The sequence below is a fragment of the Hipposideros armiger genome, unplaced genomic scaffold (assembly GCF_001890085.2).
Source record: "Hipposideros armiger isolate ML-2016 unplaced genomic scaffold, ASM189008v1 scaffold_386, whole genome shotgun sequence".
NCBI lineage: Eukaryota > Metazoa > Chordata > Mammalia > Chiroptera > Hipposideridae > Hipposideros > Hipposideros armiger.
The window spans coordinates 1,054,968-1,066,680 of NW_017731736.1; the positions used below are offsets into that span (position 1 = coordinate 1,054,968).

Below are 11,713 nucleotides of genomic sequence, written 5' to 3' on the forward strand. Positions count from 1 at the left end.
ATAAAAATCTGGTGGGACATTTGAAAGCCATGCAACATGTGAACCAAATCTTCCTTGTTTGGCACTTCCCCATGCACTGCAGGATATTTCACTATACATCAATAGAAGCCTTAATCATGACAGCTAAAACCAAACAAAAACCTGTAAAAGTTGCCAAAATATTCCCCATAAGGTTGTCCCATCTCCATTCAAAAGTTCTGTTACTATACAGCAATGAAGAAAGCTTAAGCTAAATTAAGTTACACTGTGAAACTAATATATTATGGTGGCTTTGAAGGAGAGTGAGGAGGCCTTCTGTTGGGTAGAGCCAACTGGTAGAGATTTTTAAACCCAAGATTGTAGATTCTATTTAAAAAATCTCTAGAAATTATTGAAATGTTTTAATGTCTTAGCTTAGCCTAAAATTCACACCTCTGTAATTTTTATGTTTGTTATTTTTTACTATCACAGTTCAAAGGATCAAACTCCTTGGATAAAAAACAATGGGTTTATTTGCACTGTGTTGTACAGCTGAAACTAATTCTAAAAAATGTGTATTTCACAATAAAAAAACACAAAACCCCCCCCCAAAAAACAACAACAACAAAAAAAACAATGGGTTTACAAGTTGTATTGACTCACTAGTGGATGTGTAAGCAGAGTTCAAGTCCCAACTGTCTGCCATGGGCATTTGTGGCTAAAACATCAATTGTAGGGAATGTTCATTTCAGGGATGTCATTCCTGGAATATCATTTCTGCTAACCACCTCAAATAGATAACTACTGGTCATGTAATGAACGGGGTAAGAACAGCAAGCCTGCCAGAATTTTTGTTTTGTCAAAATTTATAGTCTTGCAACCATGCAAATGTTTACATCATGTCTAAGTTAATAAAGAATAAAGAACATATCTGATTTTTCTTGGGACAACTGATCTTATTTTTACCCCAGGCTCCTCATGGTTTTGAGTCACTTTTCTCATTTAGTGTCTAGGCCTCTTACTGTATGCTGACTGCCATAGTTTAGGGAAATTTGAAGCTTAAATATTTCAGTATCTTCCAGAGGATATTGTTAGAAGGGTGTCCCTGCTTTTCACAGAGACATAAGCTATTTTCATAGCCCAGCATGAATACATATCAATCATCCTTTCTTGACAGAGAGTGGATGTTTTTTGTTGAGTCCTAGGCCCAAGTAGTCTTCTGGGACTTGGTAATTTCCTGGAGAAAAGTATAGTATGTATTTAAGGACAGGGATTGTACCATATTTCTTAAGTATTTCTAGCACCTAGCATGGTGTCTAGCACATAACAGGCATTCAATAAATGTCTTTTGATTGAATGAATGAGAGAGAAATATGTAGGGTGGTTGCTGTGCTTTATGATTTTCCAGGTTTATTCGCAGTTCAGTCTTCTGCTAATTCTGTCTGAACAGCAGAGGGAGTCCAAGATCCACGGCAGGATCAAAGAACCAAATGGAGAAAGGAGGAAATTTCTAGAAGTAGAAAAGCAATTGTCAAAAAAAGAAAACACATAAACTTGAAATTGCCAAGAGGGCTTAATTTAAGTTTTCAATAAATGATTACTTTTGGAGTTCTTTCTAACTTGATACCATGTGGATAATGTATTAGAAGAAAATATCTATTTTTATTTGATTTTGAAATGGCACTACCAGAAAGTTTAAAGGAGAAAATAAAGATTACCCAGAACTAACTATGACTTGCATTTGGCTGTATCTACTTTTATTTTTAGATACATAATACATGGAATGTAAGCTCTTCTTGAAAAGGAATTTTTGTATTATTTGTTGAATTATTCCAAGCATCTATTATTATACTGCCTGAAACATATAGGAACTAAACAAACTGTTGAATTAATATATCAATGATTAAAATTATACTATAATATAGTTTGTGTCATTTTTGTTTAGCATTATATTGTCCATCAAAGGATGAATGGAAAAAGATGTGACGCACAAATCCCCCCCTCTCTTACACACACACACACACACACACACACACACACACACACACACACACAGAGGAGTATTATTCAGCCATGAGAATGAAGGAAATCTTTCCATTTGCAACAACCTGGGTGGACCTTAAAGGCGTTATCCTAAGTGAAATAAGCCAGACAGCAGATAGAGAAAGACAAATACTGCATGGTATCACTTACACGTGGAATCTAAAACAAAAAATACCACAAAATAAAAAACAAAAAAGCACCAAGCTCATAGAAACAGAAAACAGATTGGTGATTGGCAGAGGCAGATGGTGGAGAATGGGTAAAATATGTGAAGGGGTCAAAAGGTACAAAGTTTCAGTTATAAAATAAATAAGGCATGAAGACGTAATGTACAGCATGGCCACTATTTAGTTAATAATACTGTATTGCATATTTGAAAGCCGCCAAGAGAGTAGATCTTAAAAGTTCTCATCACAAGAAAAAAAATTCTGTAATTATGTATGGTGATGGATGTCAAATAGACTTATGGTGATCATTTCACAGTATATATAAATATTGAATTATGTTGTACACTTGAAACTAATAGAATGTTATATATCAATTATACCTCAATTAAAAAAAGCTACAAAAAAAGTTAAACTCATAGAAACAGAGAGTAGAATTGTGGTTGCCAGGGGCAGTGGGGCAGGGAGGGAGAAGAAGGGAGAGGTTGGTATAAGGGTACAAACTACCTAGGTCTGAGGATATAATGTAAAACATGGTGACTGTAGTTAACAATATTGTATTATAATTGAAATATGCTAAGAGAGTAGAACTTGAATATTCATACCTAAAAAATATGATAAATATTAACATTGAAGTTTAAGTCTGTCTAGAAGCATATTACACAAAAGAGAGATAGGGGAGAATGTCGTGAACAAAGGAAGGGTATTTAATCTGATCCCATTTGGGGCTCTTAGCATTTGTACCTCTCTTCTTAGCATCCATCAAATTGTCAGTCATCCATTTATTTAATACATTTTCTGATTGTTTCTATATAGTATACTGTACTAGTGTTGTGAGTCTGTGTGGCCGTAAGGAAGTCTGCTCGTTTTAGGGCCTGAATCTAGTTGGTGTGGTTACGTATATGCAAAGTTAACTAATGATAGAAAGTTTTCTTAATTATGATTGATTAAGTGCTAACTGGATGGCTCAGACATTGGGAGCTTCTAGACAATAGACAATGGGAAGTGGAAGGAATGGAACTCACATTTATTCAGTACTCACTATGTATATGTTCTATTTTATTCAATTCTCATGATAAACACTATAAGGTGGTCAGGACATTTGGATTACAAACCATCCAGCCAGTTGAAGAGTGATTGCTATTGGTTGACAAATCAAATAAAGTTTTTTTGAGGAAGAAAACGGACAACTTTTCTTTACATATGCATATGAGGTGTGATAAAAAAATGTGGTGAATACTGCTGCCAAGTGCCATCCAATAAAAAGGCAGGATCTTCAATATGGGAAGTGGTGTGTCAAACCTTAGTAATAGTGTGTGACAAGTTTCAACTTGTTTGGTGCAGTCATTTGGGTGTGAGCTATGGTTGAGAGAAGGTGTGTTTTAAAGTGTGCCATAAGTCATCCTCCATCATGACAACATTCTGTGTCACAAATGGGTCCTGGTGTGTGGCAATTTCTGTCAAATGAAAACATTACGGTGTGTCCTCATCCACCTTATTCACTGAATCTGGCATCGTGAGACTTCTGGCTCTTCTCCAAAGTCAAAATGACCAAAAAAGGTAGACATTTTGAATCGATTCAAGACATCAAGGCAGCCATGACAGCACAACTAAAGACACTCATGAAAGAGGAATTCCAGAACTGCTTCAGAAAGTGGCAAGAACTATCGATTAAGTATGTTCTAAGAGAGGTGGAGTATTTTGAGGGAGATTATTGACAATGTGTCTTTTACTGTAATAATTTTTAAAATTTAAACATTCACTGTATATATATTTTTTTATTTGTAGAGGGCAGTGTCACTGGCCCTCATATGTGGGATCCGAACTGGAGCCCTCTGGCATCCCAAGCCAGTTCTTAACCATTGCGCCACTCGGCCGGCCCATTACTGTATTTTTTTTCACACCTCCTAAGAATTCCAATTAATAAATATAGAAGGAATAAGGAAAATAGAAAATCACCATTAGAATTTCACAGTAATCATTGCTGGAGGCAAGATCCACAAATGAATGTCAAAATAAGTGATCAAAATTTTAAGGAGAAACAGGATATTTGTGTAGCTTAAATTGTACCCCCCCAATATTTATTAAGAGAAAAATAGTAAATTTATGGTGGTGAGATCTAGCAGACACTACTTCAACATTACATAAGACATATTGATACCGTTTACCTCCTGAATGATGCACTGCGAAGGGCACATCACTTCTGTGATATTGTTCCTTCAAAATTACAACCTCAATTTAATCACAAGAAAACATCAGAAAAAAACAAATTGGGATAGCCTACAAAATACCTACCAATACACTTCAAAAATGTCAAGATCATTAAAGAAGAGACTGGAAGAATCGTCACTGATTAGAAGAGGTTAAGGAAACATGGCAACTAAATGAAATGTGGGACCTGAATTTGATCCTGGAACAGAAAAAGGACAGAAGTAGAAAAACTGGTGAAACCCAAACAAAGTCTGTAGTTTAGTTAATGATACCATACTAATGTTATTGTCTTACTTTTGATAATTGTACCATGGTTATTCAAGATGTTAACATTATGGGAAACTGATTGAAGAATATATGGAAACTCACTTTGTGATGCTTCTATAAGTCTAACATTATTTCCAAAAAAAGTTAAAACATAAAAATACTGTTTATACTACAAAAGAAAAAGTTTAACTATGCCTCTTTATATTGTCTCAGTTCTCAACATAAGACTAACTATAACCATTTTTATGAAAAAGGAGAAAAAATGTAATTAGGTTTTCCCTTTACAAAGAGTGATCATTTCATTATACAATATAGAAGTGACTGTATATAGTCACTCCTTCACTGTCAGAAGTTCTGCAAACATTGTTCCTGTGAGATGAAAATTATACATTACACAGAAATTTTTTGGCATAGGTATTTCTAAAATTTCTCTTCATAATCATTAGACTTTCATCTTGGACATCACGTAGTCCAGCTTGTTTATTTTCACTTTATAGTTAAAATAAGAGGATGGAAACACCAGTATATGTTTACATATCACTTTATATTTTGAAAATATAAAATGAAATATTTTACAAATGTCTCATTTTATCCTCACCAGCCCTGTAAGATAGGGTAATTATTATTAGCATCCATGTTTTATAGATTTCAAAATATAGGCTTTGGGATATTCATTAAGTTCTAAGGACATAGAGTTAGTTATTGGTTGGTACTCTTTTCTAACTCCCTAAAACATCCCTCTAGTCTCTGAAAGTGAAAGTGGAAAAGTCAAATTCTCTTCCCTTACAGGTCAGAAAACAGGTAATACTTAAATAATAATAATAATAATAATAATAATAATAATAATATCCAGCCTTTATTGCATTCTTACAATATGCTAGAGAATTTACCAAGTGTTTTCTAAATAGATAACCTCATTTACTCTTCTATATGATTTGACAAGGAGGTTGAAGCAGACATGGAGAGGATTGGCATCTGATTGGATGTGATGGGCAGGGGAGGAGGGAAGAAAGGTCATGATGGCTACAAGCTTTGGTAATATGGAATATGGTGGGACTATTAACAAAAATAGAGGGTACAGAAAGAGGAATATGAGAAAAGATAATTTCTTTTTTTGAATATGTCATGTGTGTACTTTCAACTCTATAGCATGGCTCCTATTTGACTTTTTAAAAGCACTTAGAATAATTCATTAAGATTAAAAAATGTAAATGTGCATGTTATTAGAATGGTTCCGAGACTGAGATTTGATCAGATATGAGAGTGTAAGGTCATAACTTTCAGCAGACTCACCTAGTAGCCACTTGCTTGGCATGGTGTGAAAGCTTTCCTAAGCATGTTTCTGAAGATGGCATTAGTGCAAGAAGCTTCAATTTGCCCTGTGAGACATTCCTTTGAAAAGCAAATCAGACTATAATTACAGTGCATGAGGCTGTCGGGACATAGAGGGGGTAAATGATTGGTAATTAACTAGGAGAAGCTTGCTGACATAAAGTCTGATTTGAGCAGTGATGAAGAAATGTTGTCTATAGCTGTTATAGTATATGGGCTTCCTTCTCGGTAACCCCACAACTACCTTCCTCAGAGTGAAAGAGGGTGGGGAGAGGCAATATATTATTAAGCGATCTTACATCAGCTGATCAAGCACAGAAACAGTGCCCACGAGAACGAGCAAAACAGTCCTTAAGGTCAGAGTCAAGTCCTTCACAACTCCACAGAGGCTTTGGGTCCAGTCATCCCCACCGGTTACTCACAGACAAGAGTCCCTTCATCTCTCATGAAACTCAGAGTTTATGTTTCTATATTACTTTATACTTTGTAGGAGAAAAATAAACTTTCCTTTTGGACTTAAGTATTTTCCATGGGTAGGTATGTTTTGAAGATTTGACTTCATTTTGGGATGACAGTGGGCATGTGGTAACTTCTTTTATTTATTTTCAATTACAGTTGATATTCAATATCATTTTATATTAGTTTCAGGTGTACAGTACAGTGTTTAGACCTTTACATAATATAAAAAGTGATCCCCCCAATTAGTCTACTATCCACCTGACACTAAACATAGTTGTTACAATATTATTGACTATATACTATACTTTACATCCCTGTGACTATTCTGTACTTCTTAATCCCTTCACCTTTTTCACCCCGCCCCCCAACAATCCTCCCACCTAGCAACCAACAGTTTGTTCTCTGTATCTATGAGTTTGTTTCTGTTTCGTTTCTTCATTTATTTTTCTTTAGATTCCACATATAAGTGAGATCATATGGTATTTGTCTTTCTTAGTCTGACTTAAGAAATATTTTTCTTACTACACAAAATCCCTTTAACATTGTCAAGGAATTGGTTGTATGAATTATGCCTAATTGATAAAGTAAAATACAATTTAGACATTAAAATTATGTTTTAGCAAAATGACAGGAGAAAATAGTTATTATATATAACATGTTACATAATAGGGTACACTGCTGCAGTATAAACTCAACTGTGTGAAAAAAATACATATAATATACACAGAAACATGTGACTAGAAAATGTTCATCAAAGTGTTAATGGTAGTAACGAATGGTGGGATTTGGGTGATTAATTTTCTTATAATTTTATGCATTACAAATTTTTCTATTTGCTTCTGCTTAAAAAAAAATAGTTGTAAAATTCAGTTGAAGACTGGCTGAAAGTCTCATTATTTGATAAACTGCACCAGCTCTAAAATCTAGTGGATATTTATACAATCCTGGTATAATAATTTGTTTTACTTTTTAAAAGAAAATGCATACATATCAAAGTAAGCAGAATAACTAGTGTAATATATTGGAGTCCAGTATGCACATATACAAACATACTCACACAGCCTTCTTATCAAAGTCTTTTTTATGGCTTCTGTGTTCTATGTTATGCTTGCTATCTCTTTGTTGAAGTTCTCACTAAGTTCCTTGAGCATCCTTGTAACCATTGTTTTGAATTCTGCGTCTGGTAGGCTACTTGCCTCCATTTGGTTTAGTTCTTTTTCTGAAGTTTTCTCCTGTTCTTTCATTTGGGATGCATTTCTTTGTTTCCTCTTTTTGGCTGCTTCTCTGTCTTTGTTTCTATGTATTAGGTAGATTTGCTATGTCTACCAGTTTTGGTAGGTGGCCTTATGTAGTAGGTGCCCTGTGGAGCCTTGGAACAGTCTCCCTGGTCACCTGCTCTGGGTTCTCAAGGAGTGTCCCTTGTGTGGGTTGGGTGTGCCCTCCTGTTATATGGTTGAGCCTTAATTGCTATTGGAATGTCAGTGGGTTGGACTGACCCTCAGGCTGATTAAATGTGGGGTTTGGCCATGTCCACAGCTTATGCACTGCTGTGTGAGGGGCTTCCTCTACTGAGTGGGATTCGCCCCAGTGGACTCTGGTGCCTGTTGAGACTGCCCTTGGTGTATGCCACTTATGGGGCTAATTGGGCAGTACTCTGCTGTGGTCTGAACCCAATCTCCAAGTACAGGGGGTCCCCGGCTTACGAACGAGTCCCGTTCAGGGAAAATGTTTGTAAGTCGGATTCGTTTTTAAGTCTGACAAAGTGAGTCTTTGTGCTTCCTAGCAGTCCTCTCCACATCACCACCGCTTTTCCTCTTGCTTCTAGACATCCTGGGGTCTGATTGAGCACGGTACTACTGTACATTATGGCATTGTATAGTAAGCACACAGCAGCACAACTGTGACAATGTCCAGCAGACATGTGAGCTACTTCCGTGATTTGTTCGCATCTATGAATGTTCGTAATGCAAGGTCTGTTCGTATCTGTGAAAGTTCTCAACTCAAATGTAAGTCAGGGACTCACTGTATGTTGATTTGGGGCCTTTTGGGAGAGGCTCCAGTGCAGGCCCAGGTTATCCACTCCTTGTGACCTTCCCATGGCTACCTAGTAGGAGCTACAAAGCAATCCGTGATTTTTCATTGTCAATGCTAAACCTGGAGACACATGGTAGATGTCTACCACCAGTGCTGGGCCTGGGGTAGTCCCACAGAGCCAGGACACCCTGAGGCTTGTTGCCACCTGTTGGCTCTCTTAAGGTTTAGCTGCTGATAGAGCCTTGTGTGGTTTGCAAGTTGGGTGAGGCAGGGTCTCAGGGAATCACTAGAATAGGAAGAGCTGTGTCACAATTTAATGTAAATTCTGGTTTGTTGCTAGTGCTGAGCCTGGAGCTTCTCAGCAAAAGTCTCAGAGCACACTGAGGCCAGTTACTGCCCACCTGGTGTCTGTCAGTCTCAAATTGTTTTTCAAGAAAGTGGGCAATGCGGACGGTGCTGGCTGCTCACGAAGAAAGTGCCTCTGGCGTTGGGGGAGTTGAGTGGCATGGAGTCCCAGCTGAGTAGCCAGGTGGAGCAGCAGAGCTCACCAGGCCAATTAGATTCAGATTTGGCCTGTGTGGGGCGGGCTCAACACAGGCAAGATGGCGTCTGCTTGCTGGCTGCACAGAAAGAGGATCCCTCACAGGGAAAATGCTGACTGTCCTCCAGTCCTCCACCTGCAGCCACGTGCCTCAGTGTGCCTCCCCATATATCTCTAAGGCACCCCCCCGCCCCCCAGTCACCGTACCTCTACCAGAGCCCAAGGTGAGTGCCTGCGAGCGAGAGAGTCTGTGTCTGAGCCATTTAAGAGAACGCCGGTGTTCCCTACAGCCTTCCATTCCACCTGGATGGTCAGAATCCCCACTGTTTTTCACAGCCAGATGTTGTGGGGGCTCCTCTTCCCGGCACCAGTACTCAGGGCTGGGGAGCCTGGTGTGGGGGGTTGGAGTCCCTAGATCCTTTGGGGAGAACCTCCATGGCCAAGATATCCCTCCTGTTTCTCAACCGCCGCACAAAGGTTTGGGGCCTGTTCCACATTTCTGCCCCTTCTACCAGTCTTGTTGGGGCTTCTTTATATATGTGTGTTTAATTGTAGGATTTCTGTTCAGCTAGACTTCAGATGATTCTCAAGGTTGATTGTTCTATAATTTAGTTTTAATTTTAATGTGTTCATGGAAAGACATAGGCACAGTGTTTATCTACTCTGCCATCTTGGATCTACTCAGATGTAATGTCTCCTTGCAGCTATAAAGTTAAAGGAAGTTTAATTCAAACTAGTTCTTTTTTATTTTAATCCAAAGTGAATAATTGTGTTGGTCTAAAATCTATCATACACCCATTTCATATTGTGTATATGGTTACCTGTTTCAGTTTTATAGATTTAAAGTTTTAAGTATATTAAGAATTAAAAGTTCAATTGTGTTTGCTTAGACCCACTGAGTTTCTGAATGTACCTTCTTATATCTTAGATTAGATATCTACTGGTCAGGTCTGCCAATACTTCATTGGAAAAATGAGCCTGCATTTTTATGACCCTATTAGTGTGACTTCTTTTCCTGGCCTGCAGAGATATTTCTATACAAAGAATACTTAGACAGTTGGAGGAGTTATAGAATTTGCTTTCCTTTTTTGTGAATCTCATGGTATTATAAGGAATTGATCACTTACATACTTGGCTCATACACTTTCTGAATTTGCTGAAATGTTGTCCTTTATAACCCTTCTACCTGACTACTTGAGTTCTTATTTGGATTTATGGATGACTATCTGATTTGAGACTTAATTGGCTTCATTATTGTCTTTTCCATGGCTCCAGCTGGTTCACTACACTTTTAGTTTTTCTGTCTCATGACCACAAGGGGGCAGTATTTTCTATCTCTTAGTCATCATTTCTAGCAAACCATATCAATTTGTGGATTAATATTTTAAAATGCTCATGAGTATTTTTTGTACCTTTTGAAAAATTAATAGACTTTATAAAATTAGATTTGGGCTTACAAAAAAATTGAGCTTTAGGCTTACAGAAGGTACAGAGAGTCCTCCTTTTTCCCCTTTCCCTCTCCCCCACAGTTAATGCTATTGTTAGCATCTTGCATTAATGTGGTACATTTGCTACAATTGATGATCCAATAGTGATACATTTTTATTAACTAAATTTTATAGTTTACATTAAGGTTCACTTTTTATGTTGTATATTTTATGGGTTTTGACAAATGTATGATGACTTGTATCTACCATCTCAGTATCTTAACAGGATTTGCCATAACCCTAACCCTAATCATTGCCATAAAAATCCCCTGTGCTGCATCTATTCACCGGTCTGTCCCCCTAAACCTCTGGCAACCATTTATCATTTTATTGTCTCCATAGTTTTGCTTTTTCTAAAATGTCATCTAGGTGGAATCATATAGTATACATCCTTTTTAGATTAGCTTATTTTAATGAGCAATATGACTTTTCATAGCTTGATAGCTGATTTTCCATTGTGTGAATGTACCACAGATTGTTTATCCATTCAACTATCGAAGGACATCTTGGTTGCTTCCAAGTATGAGTAAAGCAGCTATAAATAGGTATTTGTACGCAGAGTCTTATGTGAACATAAGTTTTCAACTCATTTAGGTAAATATCAAGGAGTGCAATTGTAAATACCAAGGAGTGCAAGTGGATCATATAGTTAAGATTATGTTAAGTTTTGTTAGAAACTGCCAAACCCTCTTCCAAAGTGGCTCTATTATTTTGCATTCACATCAGCAACGAATGAGGGTTCCTGATGCTTCACATCCTTCCCAGCATTTGGTATTATTAGTGTTGTGGGTTTTAGTTTTGCAATAGGTGTATAGTGATATCACATTGTTTTTCTGAATTTGCAATATTTTGCTTACATGATGTTGAACATTTTTTTTTATATGCTTATTTGCCATCTGTGTGTCTTTTTTGGTGAGATATCTGCCGATATTTTGCCCATTTAAAAATATTGGGTTGTTTGTTTTCTTATTACTGAGTTTTATGATTGTATATTTTGAATACCAGTCCTTTATCAGGCATATGTTTTGCTAAGATTTTCTCCCAGTCTGTGGGTTGTCTTTCCATTTTTTTAACACTGTTTTTTCAGAGTAGAATTTTTACATTTAAATGAAATTTAACTTACCAATTTTTCATTTCTTGGAGAGTACTTTTGGTTTGTATCTAAAAAGTCATTGCCAAATCCAAGGCCACTCAGATTTTCTTCTGTTATATTTTAG

At 36.9% G+C, this 11,713-nt stretch overlaps 1 protein-coding gene across 1 annotated transcript in view; it reads right to left on the minus strand.

The window, feature by feature from the left end:
* Positions 1-4,974: 4,974 nt before the first annotated feature.
* The window catches only part of AMTN (amelotin), a 22,647-nt gene continuing 15,908 nt past the window's right edge, over positions 4,975-11,713 (minus strand). Inside the window, exon 8 of the mRNA XM_019663198.1 lies at positions 4,975-5,012. Within this exon, the coding sequence (XP_019518743.1) occupies positions 4,975-5,012 (38 nt within the window). The remainder of the gene's footprint in view (positions 5,013-11,713) is intronic.